This window comes from Phacochoerus africanus, chromosome 8 (genome assembly GCF_016906955.1).
Source record: "Phacochoerus africanus isolate WHEZ1 chromosome 8, ROS_Pafr_v1, whole genome shotgun sequence".
In the NCBI taxonomy this organism is placed as follows: domain Eukaryota; kingdom Metazoa; phylum Chordata; class Mammalia; order Artiodactyla; family Suidae; genus Phacochoerus; species Phacochoerus africanus.
Genome location: NC_062551.1, coordinates 47,766,653 through 47,792,376, shown reverse-complemented (window position 1 = coordinate 47,792,376; position 25,724 = coordinate 47,766,653). Strand labels below are relative to the sequence as shown.

The window sequence follows — 25,724 nt, the reverse complement described above, 5'->3', positions numbered from 1 at the left end:
TCTGTCCGGCTGCGCAGCCGCCCACCGGATCTCGCCGCCGCACGCCACCCACCCGGAGAGGGCCGACCGGGGCAGTGCCCCCCGACTGCCTCGCGGAGCAGAGTGCGGAAGGGGATCCTGGCCCGCCGCCGCCGCCTCCGAGCGGGCCGCCAGGTGAGCGCCGGGACAGGTGGGGACCCAGGTCGGAATCCGTGTTCTGGCCCCACTCGCGGCTGTAGCGTCCCGGGAAGGATTTCCGTCCCAGGCCCGGCCTGGACGGGCGTGTCCCGGGAGTCCTGTGCCCCAGCGCCCCTTCCCGGGCCCGCCCTCCCTCGCCACTCCGAGCCCAGAGTTACACAAACGCGTGTTTTCGCACAGCAGGGGCTTTGCCAAAACCGGTCCTCTAGAGCCCTCGCCTCTCCGCCCGGCTGCTGGTCCGCCGAGGCCACCATGAAATAAATTCCCCTCCCCAAAGTAGTGGACCAACACGTGTTCACTGCAGCGGGTGAAAGGCCAGACCACTCCTAACCAATCCTGGCTTTTGTTTTCCTCTGCCTGGCGGAAAATTCTGTGCATCAGCTTTTAGAGCACCGAGTCTTGGTTTAGCAACTTGGGCACCTTGGGTGTGTTTTCACTGCGACCGCTCCACCGAATTTAAATTTTGTTCTAAGTTATCTTTTGCAGTGTTCAGGGATATCTGTTAACGCACCGTATCTTGTTCCTTCAACTTGAGACAGCAGCTGTCTACCCTCTATTTTGAAAGACCGTAACATCACTAGCCTATTTTTAAAATAAATAATAAAACATTTTTTTAAAAAGTCCTGGGAAAGCAAAAACAAAAGACAAATTAGAACAGAGCTTTGCATGCAACAGCAGTCCTTTAAGCCGTGCGCCCTCCCCCGCAGCCAATTAAAAATTTTTGTAAGTACATTGCTTTTCACAAATGGCACAGTAACTTGTGACCCGTAGTGCATGGTTTTAAATCCTTTTCAGCTTTTTATTCCTCCGGTGGTTACTTCCAAATCTTTGAAGAGAGTTCTTCCATTGTTATTTCTTAGTTTATCAACTTTTAGACTGTCTGCTAATCCTTTGCTGAAAAATAGATGGACAGCTTTCATCATCTCCGTGGTTTCCCTCCTTCCTGTATAATCACAGCATTCCTTTTAGTTTCTTTATGGGTAGTTTTGTTACATAAAATAATATTTTTTATAAATTTTTATTTCTTGTTCCATTAAATATATAATCTGTTATATATCTAAAATCTGTTTTATATGCGTGTGTGTATATGTATATATATAAAGATCTGTTGACTCCTTTGTAAGGCCTGACTTTAAAGTTTATTTATTTATTTATTTTTATTTTTTTAGGGCCGCACCTGGGGCACATGGAGGTTTCCAGGCTAGGGGTCCAATCAGAGCTACAACTGCTGGCCTACACTGAAGCCACATCAGATCTGAGCCATGTCTGTGACCTATACCACAGCTCACGGCAACACCAGATCCTTAACCCACTGAGCAAGGCTAGGGATGGAACCCACAACCTCATGGTTCCTAGTCGGATTCGTTTCCACTTCACCACAATGGGAACTCCTAAAATATTTTAACAAAGTTTTTATATTTATTTCAATGCTAATTTTTCAAGCCAATCAAGTTAGGCATACAGTACACAAATCAAATAGAAATGAAGCTGCTTTGGAATTCCCTTGTGGCACACTGGTTAAGGATCCAGCATCATCACTACAGCGGCTTGGGTCTCTGCTGTGGCTCAGGTTCAATCACATGCCACATGTGCAGCCAAAAAAATAAACCAGAAATGATTTGCCAGAAATAAAATGCCTTATTTTTTCAATGCTAAAAGGAATATAATCTAAGGAAAACAGAACCGAACCTGAGGCACATGGATGTTCCCGGGCCAGGGATTGAATCCGAGCTATAGCTGCAACCTATGCCATAGCCAGACCCTTTACCCACTGCACCAGGCCAGGATTGAACCCATACCTCTGTAGCTGCCTGAGCCCACTGCACTCGGATTCTTAACCCACTGTGCCACAAAGGGAACTCCAAAAAACATATTCTTTAATACACATTGATGTTCATTGCATATAAATTAGAACATACCAAAAACCAAAGTAACTTTGCCTCCTGCTTCACCTGTGCTGTGGCCCGGAATGCAGTTGAGTGAGAGAGTGATGACAGTGAAGTGAGAGAGAAATGGTGCAATTCAGTATCTCTCTTACTGTCTGCTATGAATTTGCTGTTTAGCTCACTGTGTCTTCAGTACCACTACTTTTGAACAATTGTACTTTTTTTGTTTTGTTTTTAAGGGCCGCACATGGGGCATATGACATTCCCAGGCTAGGGATTGAATCGGAGCTACAGCTGCTGGCCTACACCACAGCCTCAGCAACGAGGGATCTGAGCCACATCTGCAGTCTACACCACGGCTCACGGCAACACTGGATCCTTAACCCACGAAGCAAGGCCAGGGGTGGAACCCACATCCTCATGGATGCTAGTCAGGTTCATTAACCACTGAGCCACATCGGGAACTCCCTGCTGTGCACTTTTGCAACCATGTCTTTTTTGTCACTTTTGCACCCATGTGTGGATGTATGTTTTCATTTTTCTTGGGTAGATAGGCTAGGAGGAGAATTGCTGGGTTTCGTGGTAAGTTTATGTTTTGCTATAGCTATTTATTTTTTTATTGGCTACACCTGCGGCATGTGGCGGTTCTCAGGCCAGAGATCAGACCCCAGCCACAGAGGTGACCCAAGCCACAGCAGTGACAGTGCTAGATCATTAACCCGCTGAGTCACCAGGGCACGCTAGACTTTTCTTTTTCATTATTCAACTTTTAGAGAAACGATCTTTTTTCCAAAGGAGCTGTACCATTTTACATTCCCACCAGCAACCTGTGAGGGTTCCTCTTTCTCTTGGTCCTGGAGGGTTGATCTTTTGAACACTAGCCATTGTGGGCATAAAGGGCTTATCTCATTGTGATTTTCCTGCATTTTCTGCCTTTCCTTAATGACTAGTGACATCGAGCATCTTTTCGTGTGCTTATTAGTCATTTGTGTCTTTGGTGAAATGTCTATTCACATCTTTTGTCAATTTTTAAGTTGGTTTGTTTGTCTTAGTACTGATTTTTTTTAAAAGGCCGCTCCCACAGAATGTGGAAGTTTCCAGGGCAGCGACTGGATCCAAACTGCAGCTGCAGCTACACTGCAGCTGTGGCAATGCTGGATCCTTTACCCACCGCACCCCAAACCACTTCAGTCAGATTCTTAACCCACTTTGCCACACCAGGAACTCCTGACACTCTTCTTTTTATAGTATCCCATTCTTGTTTTGTTTTTTTTTTTTTGAGTTTCTTCCCAAATCTGAGTGTACCCAGGACCAGCTACATAATTTGCGGAGCCCAGTACAAAATGAGAATGTGGGCCCCTTGTTCAAAAATGATTAAAAATTTCAAGTTGAGGGAGTTCCCTGGCAGCACAGTGGGTTAAGGATCCGACATTGTCACAGCAGGTTCAATCCCTGGCTTAACTTCCGCTTGCTGTGGGCACAGCCAAAAAAAGCCCCAAATGAAAAAAAAAATTTTTTTTTTTTTTTTTTTGCTTCTTAGGGCCACACCCACGGCATATGGAGGTTCCCAGGCTAGGGGTTGAATTGAAGCTGTAGCCACCAGCCTATACCACAGCTGGGAGCAGTGCAGGATCCGACCTGGGTCTTCGACCTACACCACAGCTCTCGGCAGTGCCAGATCCTTAACCCACTGAGCGAGGCCAGGGATCGAACCCGCAACTTCATGGCTACTGGTAGGATTCATGTCTGCTGCACCACAACAGAAACTCCAAAAAGAGAGTTTCAGGTTGGCAGTAGTAAAGCATTAAGACAAGCACTGAGCCCTTGTAAGTATGGGGCCCTGTGCGAGGGCACAGGGCACGGGCCCACGAAGCCTGAGGGCAGCCATTGGGGTTTTCCTCTTCCTCGCCCTCCTTTTGGCCCTGGAATTGTCTCCATTTCCTCTGGGGTCAGTCCCCTGCTGCTCTGCACATTTACCTTAACGCTTCTCTGTCAGGACGCTGCTTTTCTTCAAGCATCTGGTGATCCCTGCTGTCTGAGCACATTTGCAAAAGCCCAGGAGGCTGGGTGACTGTTGAGTAACTGGGATGAGATCTGGAGCTGTTGTAAATAGAGCCCTGCTTTCCCACCGGCCTCCTTGTCCCGTTGACGGGGGGGGGGGGGGGGGGGGGGGGGGAGTGGCCGCAGGGCGTGTCCCTGCTGACTCCAAGGAAGCCAGTCCGCGGGGAGCCCCCTCCCCAATGCCAGGCGTTATACTCAGGTTATACTCAGAGCACCAGCAGCCTGTGCCCTTCCCGGACGCTTCCTGCAGTTTGTTCAAAACACCGTCATCCGGGATTGTGTCATTTTTCTTTGGGTGACAGGCAGGCAGCCTGAGCTCTAGGGGCGAAGTGTGGGGGAGGAAGCTGAGGGAGCAGGGAGCCCGCGGGCATGGTTTTTTCCAAGATGCACTGACTTGTCCTCACTCTGCCCGCCGAGCTCTCTGCTACCCCATCCTGAGCCTCTCTGGACCTTTGACTCTGGGTTCAGAGCCCCTGGAGGTCCTTGAGTTTCCCTTGGCCCCCATAGTAGGCCCTGTCCTATTGCCCAGCCCCTACACGTCTGTCTGCTTTCTGTCTTACAGAAATGTATCGACTCTTTTTTTTTTTTTGTCTTTTTAGGGCCACACCCTCAGCATATGGAGGTTCCCAGGCTAGGGGTCAAAGTGGAGCTACAGCCGCCGGCCTATACCACAGCCACAGCAACGCCAGATCCAAGCTGCGTTTGTGATCTACACCACAGCTCCCAGCAACGTCGGATCCTTAACCCACTGAGCGAGGCCAGGGAGGGCACCCGCATCCTCATGATTAAGAGTTGGGTTCATTACCACCGAGCCGCAGTGGGAACTCTGTCGACATTCCTGTCCTGGTGATGTTCTCCCTCCTGTACGCTTTGCTTTGCTTTTTAATTTCTTTGCTGTGCGTGGAGAAGGTGCCCTCTGAGAAGGAGCTCGGCCTGAGCAGATCACCATCCGCTCTCCACTTCTGACTGCTCTGTGGCCTTGAGTGAGTCTTTCCACTTCTCTAGGCCTTGCGGTGTGAAGATCAGCTGGGATAACACCGAAGCCACTAAAGGCCACCTCCAGTCGGTTCCTAGGTCTGCAGAGCTGTATCATCTGGCTGGCACTGTGCTTGGATTTTTCTCTTTTCCTTTTTTTGGTCACTCCACAGCACATGGAGCTCCCTGGCTCAGATCCGAGCCGCAACTTCAACCCCCGCCCCAGCTGCAGAAATGCTGGATCCTTTAACCTCCTGTGCTGGACCAGTATTGAACCTGCGTCCTGGTGCTGCAGAGACGCTGCCAATCCCATTGTGCCAGAGCAGGAACTCTGGATTTTTTTTTTTCTTTAAACACTAACACTTAAAAATGGGGTGACTTCACATAAAAACAGGGATTTCCAGTCCCTTGACAAACTGGAAAAGGTGGCCCAACTGGGGCCACCTTCCTACTTGGCAGTACATCAGCCAGTGTGGGCACCGGCACAGCTTCCAGGCTGGGCTCTTCTCTCTGGTTTGCCAGAGGCTCCGCTGCTCCCTGTTTGCTTCCACCCAGTTGGCCTCATTTAGGATATGGCCTGTCTCCTGGGGGCATTGGAACTTGGGATTCCTGGGATTTTGTTTTGAGAGCATCTAGCACAGAACTAGCTGTTACTATTATGAACCCAGCCAAGAGCAGTGGTATGAGCGGGGGCTCAAAGCAGCTCTTGCTCTGATCACTGGGCCATGTTACCCTAGGTTTGCATTCACCTAGAAGAGGTGCCTTTTATTTCCTTTTTGCCTTTTTCGGCCATACCTGCCTTTTATTGGCATTCCCAAGCCAGAGGTCCAATCTGAGATGCAGCTGCACAGCTCTAGCAATGCCGGATCCTTAACTTGCTATGCCATAGCAGGAACTCCCAGAAGGGATGCCTTTAAAAACAAAAAAATCTGGAGTTCCCATTGTGGTGCAGCAAAAATGAATCAGACTAGGAACCATGAGGTTGTGGGTTCGATCCCTGGCCTCACTTAGTGGGTTAAGAATCTGGTGTTGCCGTGAGCTGTGGTATAGGTAGAAGACCCGGCTTAGATCTGGCGTGGCTGTGGTGTAAGACCCCTAGCCTGGGAACCTCCATATGCTGTGGGTCCAGCCCTAAAAGGACAAAAGACAATGAATAAATAAAAAATAAAAATAAAAAAATCTTCTAGGGAGTTCCCGTCGTGGCGCAGTGGTTAACGAATCCAACTAGGAACCATGAGGTTGCGGGTTCGGTCCCTGCCCTTGCTCAGTGGGTTAACGATCCGGCGTTGCCGTGAGCTGTGGTGTAGGTCACAGATGCAGCTCGGATCCCGCGTTGCTGTGGCTCTGGCGTAGGCCGGTGGCTACAGCTCCGATTCAACCCCTAGCCTGGGAACCTCCATGTGCCGCGGGAGCGGCCCAAGAAATAGCAACAACAATAACAACAACAGCAACAACAAAAAAAAAGACAAAAGACAAAAAAAAAATCTTCTAAAGGCTCTTACAGACTACTACAGGCTGGTGATTACCGTCCCTCAGTCTGCCTTCTTAAAGGGGAAGGCACATCTAATCTTCGTGTATACCAATAATTCTCAAGAGCATCCTCATGGATACTAGTCAGGTTCATTACCACTGAGCCACAATGGGAACTCCCCTAAAGAGCAGAAATTTAAATCTTGTCTCATGGATGGTTTTTCTGGAACCAATTGTTGCAGGTTAGAAACAACACTGGCCCCACAGTTTAAGAATAAAGAGTTAAAATTAATAAGGGAGAATGTCAGGTAGAGGAAAATCTCCCTAAGGCATGAAAAGGAGACTATTCTGCCTAAAATTTAAAAGGTTCACAATACAAGGTGCCAGCAACTGCAGTTCTCACACATTGCTGATGGGAATGCAAATGGCCCAATCATGCTGAGAAAATGATCAGGGAGTTCCCGCTGTGGCACAGTGGGTTAAGATCCCAACTGCAGCAGCTCAGGTCACTGAGGAGGTGCAGGTTCAATCCCCGGCCCAGCAGAGTGGGTTAAAGGATGCAGCTAAGGCAAAAGTTGCAGCCATGGCTTGTATTCAATCCCTGGTCCAGTAACTTCCATATGCCACAGGTGTGGCCATTAAAAAATGAAAAAAAAAAAAAGATTGGTGTTTTCTTGTAAAGTGACATACATACTTGCTATATTATCCAAGAATTCCACTCCTGAGTATTTACTCATTAGAAATGAAAACATATGTCCACACAAACACATGTACATGAATGTTCATAGAAGCTTTATTCATCATAGCCTCAAACTGGAAACCACACAATGTCCATCACAGCGAGTGGGTAGACAGATTGTGGTTTATCTGTTCAATGGACTATTACTTAGCAATGAAAAAGGAGTGAGCTGCTGATACATGCAATGATGTGGAAGAATCACACAGTGTTTTGCTGAAAGAAGAGACAGGCCTGTACTATGTGTATCAATTGTACCCTCCAATTAGGAGACCGAAATCACACAGTAATTTGAAGGGGAAATGTTTAAAACACAGAATTATTCATTATAGCTGGAGGTTAGCGTTAGAGGAATTGACAACTAAGACATAAAAGAGAATGCTAAAGAATATAGAGATAGCAAATATAAGGAGCAGCCGTTACCCCTAAGATCTAAAATAGAGAGCTTGGGAGTTCCCATTGTGGCTCAGCAGTTAACAAACCCCACTAGATGCAGGTTCCTTCCCTGACCTCGTTCAGTGGGTTAAAGATCCAGTGTTGCCATAAGCTGTGGTGTCGGCTGCCGACAAGGTTCGGATCCCGCATTGCTGTGGCTGTGGTGTAGGCCGGCAGCTGCAGCTCCAATTCGACCCCTAGCCTAGGAACCTCCATATGCCACAGGGGCGGCCCTAAAAAGCAGCAGCAACAAGAACAACAAAAATAGCTTAAGAAGACAGTCCCACAAACCCTAATACTTTTGGAGAGCACCTGGAGGTAGCTCACTAAAGGACAAAGGAGACCCTTTAGTGCTGCATCTGTGGAACTTTCTGGAAATCCACCCTCCGGCACTTGACAGAAGTTGGTCCTCTTAAGATGCTGGGAAAAACCGTTCACAAGTTGGTGTCTCACCAGAGGCACTCAGCTAGGAAGTCAGCCGAGGCGGGTGCCGGAGGAAGGCGCTGACTGAGGGGCACGCGTGCTTGGGCAAGAGGGCAGAGAAGCTGCCTTCTCCCTCCGCGCCCCTCCCAACCCGGTCTGGAAGCTGGAAGCAAAACCTCTTCCTCCTGCAGCATCCCTCTGGCTCCCTCTCCTGGAAAAGCTTCACCTGTCAGCCGACCAAGGAAAAAGATTTAAACGCCCAAACTCGGTTCTCAGCTTGGAGCTGTGGGGCTGCAAATTGTTAATGGGCACACTGTCTGATTCCATTTCTATGAAATTGTAGGAAAGAAAACTTGAATATATAGTGACGGCAGAGTAGTCGGGGTGAAGGTGGGGGTCGCCTGGGAAGGGGTAGCCCTTTGGGAGTGACAGTGTCCGTCGTGTTGGTTGTGGTGATGGTTGCACAATTGCATACAGTTGTTAGAATGCAGAGTGTACCTGGCAGTGTCTGTGGGGTTTTGGATATAAATTATACATCCAGGAAGGCACCTGTTTTAAAGGGACCCATTCTGGGAAACAGAACTCATGTGCAAATATAAACGGAACATGGCTGTGTGTGCATACATGGCAGAAATGCCCCCCAGATCCCACCGTAGTGTGTCATTGGAGATAGTTTCTGGCTTCGGCTTGGTGGCTTGCTCACATTTTCCCCCTAAGGAGTTCAAGTTCAACATGGGTGGCCTGGGTAGTTGGCAGAGCTTTGAAAATGCCCAACCCCCTCTCCCCAAGGGGGAGCCACAGGAAACACCTCAGTTCCTAAATCTTTCACATTATCAAACCCTTACCCTAAGTGCAAAAACCTATTGTTTTGTGACCATTGGGTCTTAGTCCTTGAGCCCCAGGTATAGCTTAGGGATATGTGTCCGTCACTGCTCACAGCAACCCTTTAAGGTAGAACAAACGTTATCCCCATATTACAGACAAGAAAACTGAGGCTTGAAAGCCAACGCTGTACCTAAGTGATGGTCCGCCCTGGGAGAGGCAGAACCAGGATGTGAACCCAGATCATATGCCTCTGTAGTGGGAGCACCTAACCACCAGTGGTCCAGGATACCCTCAGCTGCTCCCTGCCTTCAGTAGAGGGTCCCAATAGGCTTTATGGGACCTGAGTCTTTGACAGTTGGGTCTTTTCTCCCCAGAAGATTGTATTCTGGAAAAATTCCAGCACATAGAAAAGCTGACGTCATTATTCATGGAGAAGCACTGACCCCTAAGTGAGAGACAGTGACAACACCCAGGTGTTTTTTTAGACCAATACGGGGTGTTGGAATTCACAGTAACGTTTGTTCGGTCTTCCAAATGCATAAAACAAAATTTAGTGAAATGACTTGAGTTCCAGGAACTCACTCGAGACCCGGAACCTGACCATCCTCTCGCACCCGTTTTCCCGCGACAGCCACCAAGGAAGAGGAAGAAGTTGGCCTCTCTCCTCACTTTCCCTTTGACAAAAAAAATGTAGCCCAGTTAGTTCCCAGGGCAGAGCCCTCTGGTATCCTTCTCAAGTGTCCTGTATTCATAAATCTACTTCTTACCTTAAAAAAAAATAGTGAAATGACATTTCAAATACAAAAAGGTATACTAACTAGTGCAGCAAGGAAAAACACATTTATAGGGAGTTCCCATTGTGGCTCAGCAGGTTAAAAAGCCGACTCGTACCCAAGGATGTGGGTTTGATCCCTGGCCTGCTTCAGTGGGTTAAGGATCCAGCGTTGCCATGAGCTGTGGTGTAGGTCACAGATGCGGCTCGGATCTGGTGTTGCCTTGACTGTGGTGTAGGCTGGCAGCTACAGCTCCGATGCCATCTCTAGCCTGGGAACTTGTGGCCCTAAAAAAAAGAAAAACCAAAAAAAGTTTATAAATATGCAGTGGTAGCACCTAAGTTATTCTGGTGCATTGTTAACTAATCAGAGTGATTAATTTAAAAATCAGTTGAAGTGCAATTGCTAAATCAATAAAGATAAAATTAACAAAATTAAGTAAGAAAATTAATCAAGTAAAAGAACAGCAGTGTATAGGAGTTCCCATTGTGACTTATTGATTTAAGAACCTGACATTGTCTGTGAAGATTCGGGTTTCATCCCTGGCTTGGCTCAGTGGGTTAGGGATCTGGTGTTGCCTCAGGCTGTGGTGTAGGTCTCAGATCAGCTTGGATCTGGTATTGCCATGGCTGTGGTGTAGGCCTGAAGCAGCAGCTCTGATTCCACCCCTGGCCCTTAAACTTCCATATGCCACAGGTATAATCAACCATGAGCCTAAAAAGTGAAATTATATTTTGATCTTTATCAAGAGTAATGATCTTTGGAGTTCCCGTTGTGGCACAGGAGAAACGAATCCGACTAGGAACCATGAGGTTTCGAGTTCAATCGTTGGCCTTGCTCAGTGGGTTAAGGATCCAGCATTGCCATGAGCTGTGGTGTACGCCAGCAGCTGTAGCTGCAATTCAGCCCCTAGCGTGGGAACGTCCATATGCCTTGGGTGTGGCCCTAAAAAGCAAAAAAAAAAAAAAAAAGTAAAACTCTTCCTCTCTGGAGGAAGTACGCTCTAGCTGGGAGACCACATGGAGCTGGGGAAATGCCGGGGGCCGGGGGTCTCCAGCTGTTTGAGTCCCTGTCTCTAGTGCTTGGACAGAGGGGTGATAAGCCTTCAGAGGACCCAGCGCCAGCCACTGCCCGGGGGCAACTGCACGAGAGCCGCTTAGCTGAGCCTAGTCACTCACTCCCCAGAGCCATATAAATAATCATAAAATAATGCTTATTATAAATTTCTCCAGCAGGCCACGGCAATGGTATCACCATTGAGTCATGGGGGTATTTATGTGCAAAATTTCCTGGTCACAAGATCCCACTGTGGTGCAGTGGGTTAAGCATCCAACTGCAGCAATTTGGGTCGCTCCAGAGGTGCCAGTTCAATCCCTGGCCCAGCAACTTCCACATGTCCCGGGTGCAGCCATTAAAAAAAAAAAAATCCAGTCACTATAAGAGGGTCTCTGGCCCTGCTCGATTCAAGGAACCGCTGAGGAAAGAAAGAAGCTCACTCTCAGAAGTTTCCTGGGTTCCTTCATTTGAAAATAATCCTCTCTTTTGTTTGATAACTTTGGGGAGAGATTTTTGGACACCTTTTGGTTCCTTTGCAAGGACTGCCATCTCTGTTTTTATGGTTATCATTTCTCGTAAACCTTTTATAGAAAATGTGCAAACTCTACAGCCTGATAATATTATTCATGCAGCTGATACCCACCTGGGGCAAAGCACAGCCTCATCCAACAAACATAACTGTACCCAGCCCTCAGCTCAGGAAATGGGGAAAAAAACTTTCTAAATGAGTCCCTCTGCCCCAGAGGGGACTTTGAATGCTGCCTGCAGTTCTCTTGGCAGCCCTCTGTGACTGTGCTGTCCCCTGAAATACAGGTCACCGAGCATCGTTTAGCCAGTGTTGCATAACAGACCACTCAAAAGGCAGTGACTTGGGAGTTCCTGTTGTGGCTCAGCAGGTTAAGAACCTGACATAGTGTCCGTGCAGGTTCGATTCCTGGCCTTGCTTGGTGGGTTAAGGATCCAGCATTGGATCCACCCCTGTGGTGTGGGTCACAGATGTGGCTTGGATCTGACGTTGCTGTGGCTGTGGTATAAGCGGGCAGCTGGAGCTCCAAGTCCACCCCTAGCCTGGGAACTTCCATATGCTGCATGTGCAGCCATAAGAAGATGAAAAAAAGGCAGTGATTTAAAACAATAACCATTCCTTTATTATTTTCATGGCTCAAGAGTGACTGGGCTCAGCCCAGGAGGTCTCAGGAGCTATCGGGCAGTGGTTGGGGCTGGGTCATATGAGGGCTCATTTACTCCTCTGTCCAGCCCCTGGAGTGTGGAGACTCAGAGCTGGAGCACCCCAAGCTTGTCTGTCTTCACGGGGTTTCACCACCGTGATGACGTCAGGGCAGCCAGACTTACATGGTGAGTCAGGGGGTGGTGTGCTGGAGCCGGCTCACACCAGATCCTGGAAGTGCACTGTGGGCAACCCTTGCCAGCTCCAAGTGCAGGGACGTCATGTTGGTCCCTTGCCGTCAGCCAGGCGCTGTGTACTTACCCCAGAGAAACCAGCAAGTGCTACAAACTCAGGCTCTTTTTCTCTCAAGAGCCAGTTGCGCGGTTGCAGGAGCACACCACTGCACTCACGGTTCCGCAGGCACGCATCCCCAGGGAGTCAGGCAAAGGCTACATCCTCTTTGATGACCCAGCCTCCAAAAGCCCTTAGCAGTGTCACTTCTGTGGTCTGAAAGGTGAAGCAGTCCCAAAGGTGTGCCTGTGTCAAGCAGAGGGATATGGACTCCGCTTTTTTTTTTTTTTTTTTGGCTGCACCTGCAGGGTGCAAAATCCCAGGCCAGGGATGGAACCTGTGCCACAGCAGTGACAGTGCCAGATCCTTAACCCACTGAGCCACCAGGGAACTCCGGGACTCCACTTCTTAATGGAGAGAGATCAAGTCAGGGAAGAAGACATATGTTGTTATAGCCATTTGGGAAAGATGTGGTCTGCCATGCGTCATGGGTCCCTGGAAACAGAGTATCAGTGACATCTCCCAGGTACTGTGACAACCAGTAAGATAACCTCCCCACCAAACACACACACATCCGCACTCCCAAACGCCCCGGCAGCAGGCATTCTGACCCAGCCAGTAGGTGACATTTAGCCGTGTGGACATGGTGACCACGAGGTACCGCCTGGTCCTCAGCAGAGCATCACAAACCAGTGTTTTGTGTACCCAGGGCTCATACGTGGAGGTCCTTCCTGCCGAGTGAAGTCTGGCCGTCCTCGCGTGTAAGGGAACCACCCTCAGCTCCAGAGATCCCCATTGGCAGGTGACTGGCACATTCCTGAGGAGCCAACCCAGACAACTACACTCTGGTGAGTTTTATGTCCCTGCCGGGCAAGCTGGTGGCCTGGCTTGTACATTGCAGCTAATTATTAATGAGACTAATAACCCCCCGGGGCAAAGCACACCCTCGTCTCCACAACCTCAGTTCTCTCGTGGGGACGAAAGGGGGGTTGGGCTTTGTGCCGGGTCCACAGACCACTGGCCTGATCCAGGCGTAGTTCTTACCGAGACCCTAATCAATTTGCTTAAAAATAGTAACAGCTGCCATGAATCAAGCACTTACTGGCATTAGCTAATATAACGAGCATTAGCTCATTGAAGCCTCTTAACCCAGGACAACCTCCAAGGATTCTTCTGGCCACTAAAACACCATGATGGGATTCGGTGCGATGATCCAGCTTAAATGCTTGGCTCAGTGGTTTAGGGCCCAATAAATGTCACCAGATGAAAATATGGTAGCTAGTGGTGGCTCATCATCTTTTTATGATGTGTAATAATCGTAGCAACTAACATAATTTAGTGTCTAATATTATATTAATATTACCTTTATTTATGAGACGGCAGTGGTTTTTCTTAAGTGCTCTGCAAATATTAACTCATTTCATCCTCACAACAACCCTATGAAGTAGGTACGGTCAACATCGTTTTCAGAAGAGGAAACTGAGGCACAAAAGGATAAAGGGACTTACTCTTGAGGCAGCAGAGCTGGGACTCAGACCCCAGCTGGATCCAGGCGTGAGCATTTCATTGCTAAACATTTCTGCCCTGATGGGGAAATGAAGTGAATTTCTCACTAGGTCTTGAGCTAATGCCTGGGTTCCCTTTTTTTTTTTTTTTTTTTGGCTGCCCTGCAGCATATGGAGTTCTCGGCCAGGGATGAGATCTGAGCCGTAGCGGAGACCCGGGCCACAGCTGTGGCAATGCCAGACCCTTAACCCACTGTGCCAGGCCAGGGATTGTACCCGAGTCCCAGGGATCCCAAGATATCACAGACTCTATTGCACCACAGGGGGAGCTCTCTGCCTGGGTGATTGTTCGGTAAAGGTGTTTCACTTTGCTGTGCCTTGATTTCCTCACCTGTGAAGTGGGTTCATGATGTGCCAGTTCCTTTGGTCATCCACTAAACATCTGTTTTTTTGTTTGTTTGTTTGTTTGTTTGTTTGCTTTTTAGCACATGGAAGTCTCCAGGTTAGGGGGTGTATCAGAGCTACGTCTGCGACCTACACTGAAGCTCATGGCAATGCCAGATCTTTTAACCCACTGAGCGAGACCAGAGATCAAACCCCCATCCACATGGATACTAGTCAGGTTCTTTACTAGCTGAGCCACTACGGGAACGCCCTTAACAGCTCCCTCTACTTTTTTTAGGGCTGCACCCATGGCCTATGAAAGTTCCCAGGCTAGGGGTCGAATCAGAGCTGTAGCAACTGGCCTACACCACAGCCACAGCAATGCCAGATCCAGGCCAAGTCTGCAACCTACACCACAGCTCATGGCAATGCCAGATCCTTAACCCACTGAGCCAGGCCAGGGATTGAACCTTCGGCCTCGTGGATACTAGTCAGATTTGTTTCCCCTGTGCCACGACGGGAACTCCCTCCCTTAACATCTCTTTATTGAACATTTATTGTGTGTCAGGCACTGGTGTGGACACTGGTATGAAGTGTGCAAAAGCCACAACAATTCTGCCCTCATGGTGATTACAGTGTGGTTAGGGGGACAGGCGATATGGAAGATTTACTTAAATTAAGTAAATTATATGTACCTGTGTGTGTGTGTGTGTGTAAGAAAGTGATAGGAGCTTTAGAGAAGAATAAAGTCGAGAAAAGGGAAGGGGGTGTCGGTGGTGGTCGTGGGGCCCTGAAATGGTAAATAAGGTGACCGGGGAAGGGCTCGTGGAGAAGTTGACATTTGAGCAAAGGTTCGAAGGAAGCACCAAGGTGAGCAAAGACGTCCTCTGGATCCAGGTGGAGGAAATAGCCTGTGCAAAGGCCCTGAGGTTTGGAGGCCAGTGTGGCTGGAGCAGAGTGAGTGGTGGGGAGATGAGGGCAGGAAGGTGATGGGCACAGATTGTTGGGGCCCGTGGGCCCCAGTGATGACATCGCTCACCTATGAGCAGGGCCAGGACTGGACCCAACTCAAGCGTTCACACCGGACCTGGCTGCTTGTGGGGAACAGACAGTTGGGAAAGGAGCAGGGAGACAGGGATGGTCCAGGTAAGAGGTGAGGAAAGTGGATGAACTCTCCAGGCGAATGCGGAGCACTGATGGAGAATAGAGGAAGTTCAAAGACAGATCAGAACTGAGATCAGAGCGGGGAGGAAGGACCACCAAGGAGAATGAATGACTAGGAGCCTCCAGGCACACAAAGGGGTCCAGGGGGTGTGGCAGCCCAGAGCCAAGTGAAGAGGGAGTCACCCACCGTGTCAGGTGCTGCTGACAGGTCATGCAGTATGAGGGCTGAACCGGGCCTACTGGCTCAGCCCCGAGGGGAGGTCATCAGGGACCTTGACATTTCAGAGTAGGGAAGGAGGCAAAGCCTGATCAGAGTAGAAAATATGGGGGCAGTGAGTGTGACAATTTTTTGAGAAGTTTTACTATAAAGAGGAGCAAGGAAATGGGGTCAGAGCTAGAAGGGGAGGCGCAGTCAAGAGGAGTTTGTTTTCAGATGAGAGATGACTGTGTGGGCTGAGGGAACGATCCAGTGTGGAGGGGGAGGCTGAAGGTGCAGCGGCGGCGGGGGGCGGGGGGGATTGTGAGACGGTGGCCTGGGGTGGGAGCAGTCACGGTGGGAAAGCGTGGGGCAGGAGGGTGGTACATGGGTGGCGAGGGTCTGGGGATGTTCACTTCTCATCACTTTTATTTTTTCCTGCAAAATAAGCTGGGAGAGGAGTTCCTTTTGTGCCTCAGCAGGTTAAGAACCTGACTAGTGCCCATGAGGATGTAGGTTCAATCCCTGGCCTCAGTCAGTGGGTTAAAGGGTCTGGCATTGCTGTGGACTGTGGTGTAGGTCGCAGACGCAGCTCCGATCTGGCATTGCTGTGGCTCTGGCATAGTCCAGCAGCTGCAGATCCAATTCGACCCCTAGCCTGGGAACTTCCATGTGCCACAGGTGAGGCCCTTGGCAAAATAAAAAAAGGAGTTCCCTTCCTGGTTCAGCAGTTAATGAACCCGACTAGGATCCATAAGGATGCGGGTTCGATCTCTGGCCTTGCTCAGTGGGTTAAGGATCTGGCATTGCCATGAGCTGTGGTGTAGGTCGCAGATGCGGCTGGGATCTGGCGTTGCTGTGGCTGTGGTGTAGGCCGGTGGCTGTAGCTCCAATTCAACCCCTAGCCTGGGAAGTTCCATATGCTGCGGTGCAGCCCTAAAAAGCAAAAAAAAGAAGCCAGGAGAGAGGGAAGAGGTGGAAGGAGGGGAGAGGGTAGAAGGTGTGAAATCGTTAGCCATAGAGAGGAAGAGGAAGTGGATAAGAGAAATAGAATCTGATGCCAGGCATTAGGGGCATGCCTGAGGGTCAGGTTCACAGACTTGAAGAGGGGCCAGCCAGTGGAGTTGTGTGGTGTTCTTTAGCTGCTTTAAATGGTATGGGTACGGGCACAGGTAGGTGGAGGGCTGGATTTAACCAGGTCATGTGTAGGAGGAAGCCAGAGGAGGCAAGGCTGAATGCAGAGAATGTTTTTAATGATTAACCAAGAGGTTTGAGCTGGATAGGAAGAACTGAGAACCTGAGTGGGTGTGGGGCAGTGAAAAAGAGGTAGGAACAAAGGATGGGAGGTCACAGTGGGTTGGGAGGACTGTGGGGGTCTAGGGCACTGGTAGGAAGCAGCTGGAAAGAGAGGTGGAGAGGGGTGTGGAATGAGGCTGTGGTTACTGGGACAAGGTGTAGGTGTGACCACGGGAGGGAGGGGCTAGGAGGACACCTGGTCAGGGAACAGAGAGGAGGCCCAGGTGGCAGAAGGAAGGATTATCTACCTGAATATGGAAATCACCTGGCCTGGAGGATGACTGATAAGAGCAGCCTGAGTGGCAATGAGCCTGGAGCTAAAATCGTGCAGAAGGGAGGAGCGGTGATCTGGGTCAGCAGATGAGGTCACACAAGGCGGCCGACCTTCTACTCTGCGGATGAGATGTAGAGCTGGGGAGTTAGGGGAGGATGTTGGAATGGTCTGGAAGCAGCACCTAGAAGCAAGGAGATTTACCCACCTGGAGAGGCTACAGGAGAGCTAAGTTCTAGTTAGAGCAAGAAGGTGACAAGAATGTGCAGCAAAGAGGTGGAGGAAGTAGATTGTTGCTGAAGACAGGTCATTGATTCCAGAGGCCTGAGAGTTGGGTCAGTGTGGAGAATAGGTTGGAGACGGTCCCTTCTCAGCGGGTTTTTGTATATAAAGTGCTTAATTAGCCTGATACAAGTGCAGCGGTCAGAGATGGAAGCCGTGGTTAGCAGTCTTAGTGGGATCATGATCAGGCCAGGGGTTTGTAGCTCGAGGAGGAAAGCTGGGGAGAAGCCAGTCGCCAACCAGAGCCAAGTGGCAGGATGCCGGGTTTTCTTGGCGGTGGCAGTTCCTCCAGACGCCATGTACCTGGTGAGGTTACAGTCAAGCCGCAGAGAATTTGCGTCCTGGAAGAAAAGGTGCCCTGACCCGCCAACCCCCCTCTACCCGCAGGATTCCTGCGTTCGAAGATGGGCGCCCGGCCCTCGCGGCGGCGGCTGCCCGCAGACTCGCCCATGGCCTTGGACGCGCTGCCCCCGGAGCTGCTAGTGCAAGTGCTGAGCCACGTGCCACCGCGCGCGTTAATAACGCGCTGCCGCCCCGTGTGCCGCGCCTGGCGCGACGTGGTGGACGGCCCCACCGTGTGGCTGCTGCAACTGGCCCGCGACCGCAGTGCAGAGGGCCGGGCACTCTATGCGGTGGCCCAGCGCTGCCCGCCCAACAGCGAGGACGAGGAGGAGTTCCCGCTCTGCGCCCTGGCACGCTACTGCCTGCGAGCGCCCCTCGGCCGCAACCTCATCTTTAACTCCTGCGGAGAGCGTGGGTGCCGGGCGCGGGGTCAAGGAGGGTTGTGGAGCTTGGGTGCCCAGGTCAGGTGGTGTGAGTGGGCGGGGCCAGGATGTAGGAGACAGGGGGCGGGGCTGTATAGCCGGCTTGGCGCCACGCTGGACGTAGAGTAGATGGGCGTGGTTAAAGAGGGAGGAGCCAGAAGAAGGCTAGGGAGAAGCCTATTGGGCGCCGGCAGGGACGGAGCTTGCGTAGAAATATAAGATCGTAGAGAGAGACTGTCGGGAGGAGAACTGACAATTGGTCGGGAACAAGGCGGGAGGAACCCGGAGCAGAGCCAGAATGAAAGCCCAGCGGTTTGAGACTGAAGAGAGGCGGAACAGGGGGCGTGGCCGAGTGAGGCTGGGGAGAAGCTGAGTGGATGGGCAGTGCTGAGAATGCGAAGAAAACATGGTCGTAGGGTGGGGCCACGGATGCAGGCCGCTAGGAGGGAGGAACTGGAGGGCGGAGCAAGTTAGGTAGTGGCTGGCTCTCTGTTGGGCGAGCTGGCGGGCGAATTTCTTGTGTTCAACCCCATTAAATCCCACAGAGGGCTTCAGAGGCTGGGAAGTGGAGCACGGAGGGAATGGCTGGGCCGTGGAAAAGAACATAACACTGGTGCCGGGTGCTCCTTCCCAGACCTGCTTTGTGACTTCTTTCGAGTGAGTGGCCCTTGATCCCTGGAGCAGGGGCCCCAAAGAGGGATGCGGGCCCTACCCTACCATCCTTGTCCTCACCTTCACCCACTTTCACCCTCCCCTTTATTAACTTATTCAGTCAGTCAATCAACTGATATTTGTTGAGAGCCTTCCGGGTACCAGGCACTGTTTTATGTGCCAGAGATATAAGGAGAATTCAGGAACCTGTTCATTTTTCATTGCATTCTAGATGTAGGGTTGGGGGGAGATGTTAAACACAGAAAAACAGTAAAATAAAAACGACCTAACAAACACTTAGCGAGCTTAATCACTGCCAGATGCTCTTCATGTAATCCTTTTGATCCTGGCAACAGCCCTTATAACACAAATACTCTTACTGTCTCTTTTTTATTTCTTTTTTTTTTTTCTGGCTGCACCCCTTCCCAGGTCAGGGATCAAATCCAAGCCACAGCTGTGACCTGTGTCGCAGCTGCAGCAACTCTGGATCCCTAACCTGCTGAGCCACAGCAGGACCTCCTTGTCTCTACTTTTTAATAGGAAACTAAGGCACAGACGCTAACATCTAGTAAGTGGTGGAGCTGGGATTTGAACCCAAGTAGTCTAACTGCAGAGGTTCTGATGGTGACAAATGCTATGAGGACATCAAAACAGTTTGAATGGTTGGTTGATTCTCTTTATCCTTATACTCCATATCCATTTTCCTTGTCCCCTCCCACCACAACATCCTCATGTGGCATTATCCAGCTTTCTAGTAGTTACCAGCACATTAGGGGTGAGGTGATATCTTGCTGCTTTTTTTTTTTTCCCCCCCGCTTTTTAGGGCCACACCACCCAAGGCATATAGAAGGTACAAGGCTAGGGGTCGAATCGGAGCTATAGCTCCCAGCCTACACCACAGCCACAGCAATGTGAGATCCGGGCCGTGTCTGCAACCTACATCACAGTACACGGTAACACCAGATCCCCCACCCACTGAGTGAGGCCAGGGGTCAAACCTGCGTCCTCACGGATGCTAGTCAGATTGATTTCTGGGGCGCCACAGTGAGAACTCCCCTCGCTGCTATTTTTTTTTTCCTCGCTGCTATTTTAATTTGCACCTTTTGATTTACTAATAATTAAACATCTCCTCATGTGCTTATTAGCTCTTTGGTTCCCTCTCTGTTCATATTTTTTATTAAGGTCGATGTCTTATTCTCGTTGCTGTACCAGAATTCCTGGTGTTCCCAGGAGTTAGTCCCTTGTCCATCCTGGACATTGCAGAAACCTCCCACTCTGCCATCAATATTAACTCTGTCCATGGTGTTATTTGTTATTTTCATATGATCAAATGCATCTTTTTGCTTTAGAATTCCTTTTTTAAATTTTGTGTAAAAAATTTTTCCCTAGGAGTTCCCGTCGTGGCGCAGTGGTTAACGAATCCGACTAGGAACCATGAGGTTGCGGGTTCAGTCCCTGCCCTTGCTCAGTGGGTTAACGATCCGGCGTTGCCATGAGCTGTGGTGTAGGTTGCAGATGCGGCTCGGATCCCGCGTTGCTGTGGCTCTGGCGTAGGCCGGCGGCTACAGCTCCGATTCAACCCCTAGCCTGGGAACCTCCATATGCCGTGGGAGCGGCCCAAGAAATGGCAAAAAAAAAAAAATTTCCCTAGCATTCTCTTCTAGTAACTCCTAGTTTTGGTTTTACATTTAGATCTCTAATCCACCTTTAAATGTGATGTTCAGTGAGAATCCAGTTTCTCCCCCTCCATAGATTGAGCCAGTTTTCCCAACACCATCTACTAGAGAATCCTTCCCTTCCCCATGGCATGGCAGTGCCCCCTCTGCCACTTATAAAGTTCCCAAACATACCTCAGTCTATCCTTGAGCTCTCTATTCTGTTCTGGTCAGTTTATCAATTCTTCCGATAAATCATTACTCCTGTGATTATGGCACAGTGACATTAGAGGAGGACTATTTATAAAGATACAGGCGGGACACGGGATACTGCAGGACCCTAGGCTAGTAACAGAGGCGGGAAGGGACATTACCAACCTAGGCCTGGCAGGAAAGGGGCAGAAGCAGTTACTGAAACATGAAGCCAGAGAAGGCTGTGAGGGGAGGGCACTGTGGAGCTGTGCTCTTCCGTTGAGAGAGAGCGGCCCCACAGTGACCCCGGGAAGGAGCCAGGAGGACACATGCCCTGATTTCACCCTCCTCTCCCTGCCCTCTCCTGCTGGAGCTTCCCATTGGCTTCCTGGTGGCTGACCCAACAGGAAGTAGAGGGTCAAGGGGACCCTTCCATATAGGCAGCACAGCCCTAGACCGTGGGCCTCTCAGTACTTGAGGAGACCCCAAAATCCCCTGCTCAGATGTCTGAGATGTGGGTGGGTCTATATATGTACTTATGTCCCAGTCCCCACAAATATTAGGGGCAGATCTGCATACAGTCAGCTTCCTAAGCCTAGAGCAGGGTGAATGGCGGAGAGGATGTAAGAGGCCAGAGGGGAGGCCCAGCGCATCATAGTTCTGGTAGAGCAACCCTGAGGGGCTGCTTTAGACAGGGTGGTCAGGGGAGGTTTCTGGGGGGATGGGACATCTGGGCTGTGACTTGAATGATGGGACTCTGCCACGCCACCCCCCACATGCCATTCCCCCTCCCCTCCTTTCCCAGATGGTGCTTCAAGAGGCAGCTTGTGGACTTGGTGATGGAGGGGGTGTGGCAGGAGCTGCTGGACAGCGCCCAGATTGAGATCTGTGTGGCCGACTGGTGAGTGGAGAATGCCCCTGAGTGTCGGTGGGGGTGGCCGCGGTTCTGCCAAAGGGGCTCACTTCACACCTCCGTCAACCTCACGCGCTGGCACTGCTACTGTGCCCCCTTCCTAGTGAGGCTGAGAGAGGGCAAGCGATGCTCTTAGGTAGCAGAGCCAGGGAGGGGCGAGCGCCGAGCCCCCACCCTGCCCTCCTCCGCCCTCCTCCCAGCAGGCTCCGGGGCTGGAGGCATGAGGGCCACTCGCTGGCTTGGCTTGGTCTGAATTCAACAAGCATCCCCCTCAGCACTCCACCCCCGTGGTTGGCAGCTCAGCCCTGATCCTGCGGCCGCGTGGATGCCCAGGGCCTCAGGAGGCTTGGGAGCACTATGCCCTGAGAACTGAGGCTCAGGGGATCAGAGCTGGGATCAGGGCACTGGCTAGTTTCAGAGCCTGCTGACCCACAACGAGCCCCTACCTTTCCAGAGCACCCAGGTCCCCCCTCAAAGCATTCAGGCACTTCCTCAAGCTCTTGTTCCTCTACGGAAACTCCAGTGAGGCTCCGGCTCCTCCCCAGAGCATCCGGATTCCCATACCCTCAGGCTCCTCCCCCAGGTTGTGGTTCCTCTCTAGAACACCATACACCCCTCTTCCCAATGTCCCCCCACATCTGACTCAAAGCTCCAGAATCTGCCCCTGGATCACACAGGCTCCCCACCCCCACCCGCCGCTCTGACTCCACCCCAGGAAGCTCGGGCTCCTCCCCCAGGCTCCGGCTCCACCCCAGGGCCACCCAAGCTCCGCCCCCGAGGTTCCCGGGCCTGACCTCCACAAAGTGCAGGGAGGCCCAGCCCTTAGCCTCCCCCCGCAACCCAGAGACCGAAGTGGGCGGCGGAGGCATCAAGGCTCACCGCCACCTGGCAGGTGGGGCGCCCGGGAGAACTGCGGCTGCATCTACCGGCTCCGGGTTCGCCTCCTGGATGTGTACGAAAACGAAGTGGTCAAGTTCTCGGCTTCACCCAATCCGGTTCTTCAGTGGACTGAGAGAGGCTGTAGACAGGTAGGTCCAGACCGCCCTCCACACCACCCCTGAGCTGCCCAACGGCACGCCCACCTCTCACCCCGCTCAAATTCCCTTCCCAGCTCTCACTACGGCGGGATGTCTCCAGCAACAGCTAACAATCATTGCGCCCTTAGTAGGGGATCTGCCCCAAGAGTTTCACCCATAATTCATTAGCACCATGGCCTCATTGTTCACCAAACATTTATTGAGCGCCTGCAGTGTGCTGGGCACTGCTCCAGTTGCTGGGAGTGCATCGGTGAACCAAAGTCCTCACCCCATCCCCATTCTAGAGTTGAGGAAACTGAGGCATGGGAGGTTACGTGACTAGGCCAGAGTCACACTGAATTTGTAGGGCCTGATTCAAGCCCAGGCTGGCTCCCGAGCATAATCTGTCACAGTCCTCGTACCTCACTTATCAAAGGAAGCTTTCAGGTGGTCTTCTGGTTTCTATTGCTGTTCTCCTCCCACCCACCCCTCAACCCAACACACAGACCCATCGCGCATCTAGAAAGATCCCATTAAAAAGTGAGTCAGGGAGTTTCCCTTGTGGCTCATTGGTAGTGAATCTGATTAAAATTCATGAGGACGAGGGTTCACTCCTTGGCTCTGCTCGGTGGGTTAAGGATCTGGTGTTGCCGAGAACTGTGGTGGAGGCCCCCAGCTGCACCTCCATTTTGACTCCCAACCTGGGAACCTCCATATGCTGTGAATGCAGCCCTAAAAAGACCAAAAAAAACCCCCATAAAGTGAGTCAGATCATGCATCCCCCCTGCTTGTAACCCTCCCATGGCTACATCTCAGAGCAAAAAGCGTTATCATGCAGCTGGAAAAAGGAATAAAGTGCAGATTCCCGCTATATACAAGTGAGCCTTGCGAATACTGTGCTAAGTGAGAGTCCAGATACCAAAGGCCATGTAAACGTATGATTGCATTTACCTGAATCAGCAAAGCGGTAGAGAACGGAAAGCATACAGTTTTGTGGTTGCCAGGGGAGAGGGGAGGGAGGAATTGGAAGTGACAACTAATGGATTCGAGGGTTTTTTTGGAGATGATGAAAATGTTCCAGAATTAGATAGTGGTGATGGTTGTGTAACAAATACACCAAACAAACAAACATTGAATTGTATAGTTTTCATTGGTACATTTTATGTTAGGTGAATTTTATCTCAGTTTTTTAAATTGCGGAAGAAAAGCCAGAAGCCGAAGTCCTTCTGTGGTCACAAGACCCCACAAGGTCTGCCCATAGCCTCCCCAACCCCATCTCCTGCTTCTCCCCTCACTCTGCTCCAGGCCCGCTGCCACCCCAGGGCCTTTGCACTGACTGTTCCTCTATCTGCAAATGCTTTTCCTCCAGATGCCCCCCTGGCTCCCCACCCCCTCCTTCAGGTCTCCGCTCGAATGTCATCTCACTGGGACCCTTGCTTACTCAACGCCACCTCCTGTGGAAGTCCCTCCACCCTTCCCCCATCTGCCTTCAGTGTCCGAGTCCCCTCCTAGATGGTCAGCTTCGCCAGGACGGGCTCTTCTTGCTGTCTGTCACCGCCGTACCCTCGGCGCCTGGAGCAGGGCCGGGTACCTGCTCAGCTGGGACTGTCCGAGAGGAAGAGGAGCCCACGGCCCTGACCCCTCGCTTCCCTTCCCTACGCAGGTCTCCCACGTCTTCACCAACTTTGGCAAAGGCATCCGCTACGTGTCCTTCGAGCAGTATGGGAGGGACACGCGCTCCTGGGTGGGGCACTATGGCGCCCTTGTGACCCACTCCAGCGTGAGGGTCAGGATCCGCCTGTCCTAGCTAACCAGCCCTTGCCAGCCTTCTGGGGCCGACTGCCACCTGCCAGACACCGTCACCCATCAAGGGCAGCTTTGCAGCCAGGAGCCAGAGGATGCGGGGGACAGTGTGAACCCCACTTACTGCTGCTTTGGCATGGTGACCCACATGCTGTTGGAGAAACCAGGGATCAAACCAGGTGGTCACTGCTTCCCTAGCTTTGGGGGGTGGGGGCAGGGGTAGGTGTCAAAGATGACTCGGAGATCTGTACTTTATTTGTAAATTTTTTCTCACGTGTGTGGACATCCGTTGATAGACTGAGTCAAAAAGCAAAGGTTGTCAGAGCTCCTGCCATGGTGCAGCAGGATCTGCGTCTTCTCTAGAGCCAGGTCACAGGTTGGATCCCCAGCCCAGCACAGGGGATTAGGGATCTGGCATTGCCACACAGCTGTGGCTTAGGTCCCATCTGCAGCTCAGATCTGATCCCTGGCACAGGAACTCCACATGCTGTGTGGTGACCAAAAAAGAAAAAGTAAAGACTGAACCAGGATATTCAGTAGGGGACGAAGACTCCTGCCAGCATGTTCTGGGGGTAAGGCGATTGCTGGCAGGGAGCAGAGGTCAGTCGGGCAGTCTGTCCTGAGGGAACCAACAGGGCCATCAGAGGGACCCTCCTTGTACTGAGGCATCTCTGGGACTCACAGCAGGGACCAGGCAACCTCCTCCCCTTTGGGCCAGACTGGCGCTACTGCTTTTCCTTTTTCTTTTTTTGGCTGCGCCCTCGGCATGTGGAAGTTCCCGGGCCAGGGTCTGAATCCGAGCCGCAGCTGCAACCTATGTTGTGGCTACACCAGATCTTTTAACCCACTGCATCAGTCACATGCAGGTGCAGGGTATCAAACCTGCAGCTCCACAGCAACCCGAGCCACTGCAGTTGGATTCTTAGCCCACTGCACCAAAGCAGGAATTACTCTTTTCCTTTTTTTTTTTTTTTTGTGCCACACCCAAGGCATGTGAAAGTTCCCAGTTCAGGGATCAAAGCCAAGCCACAGCAGTGACAATGCCAGGTCCTAGGCCACTAGGGAACTCCCAAGGCTGGTTTCCTTCAGAATTCCCGACGACGACACAAAGTCTGTGCTGCCCCTCATGCTATGTCGACCTCCCCCACCTCCTGCCTCTGCCTCAGGGGCCGCTCGCCTCCTGCTGGCTGACAGCGTCCTTTTCTCCACTCTGGAGCCCGCTTAGAGACCCACCCCGGGAGCAAGGCCAAGGCGTGCTGTGAAGACAGCTCTCCCGCCCTGGCTCCCCTCGGGTCTCCCGCTGTCTCCCCACAAACTAGCTCAATAAAATCAGTGCAGTGCGTGCGGTGATGGGGA

At 51.2% G+C, this 25,724-nt stretch overlaps 1 protein-coding gene across 1 annotated transcript; it reads left to right on the top strand.

Annotated features, from left to right (window-relative positions):
- On the top strand, positions 1-25,724 carry LOC125134431 (F-box only protein 17). The gene is made up of 7 exons (XM_047793733.1): positions 1-153; positions 12,986-13,124; positions 17,762-18,127; positions 18,684-18,795; positions 21,442-21,537; positions 22,442-22,577; positions 24,229-25,724. The coding sequence occupies exons 3-7, from the start codon at positions 17,779-17,781 to the stop codon at positions 24,370-24,372; spliced, it is 837 nt and encodes a 278-aa protein (XP_047649689.1). The 5' UTR covers positions 1-153; positions 12,986-13,124; positions 17,762-17,778; the 3' UTR covers positions 24,373-25,724.

Excerpts from the sequence above, each read along its gene's own strand:
- LOC125134431 (XM_047793733.1), top strand. The coding sequence starts at position 17,779 with ATGGGCGCCCGGCCCTCGCGGCGGCGGCTGCCCGCAGACTCGCCCATG. Across the intron at positions 18,128-18,683 it reads CTTTAACTCCTGCGGAGAGC|AGGGCTTCAGAGGCTGGGAA; the intron begins GTGGGTGCCGGG and ends TAAATCCCACAG. Across the intron at positions 22,578-24,228 it reads CTGAGAGAGGCTGTAGACAG|GTCTCCCACGTCTTCACCAA; the intron begins GTAGGTCCAGAC and ends TTCCCTACGCAG.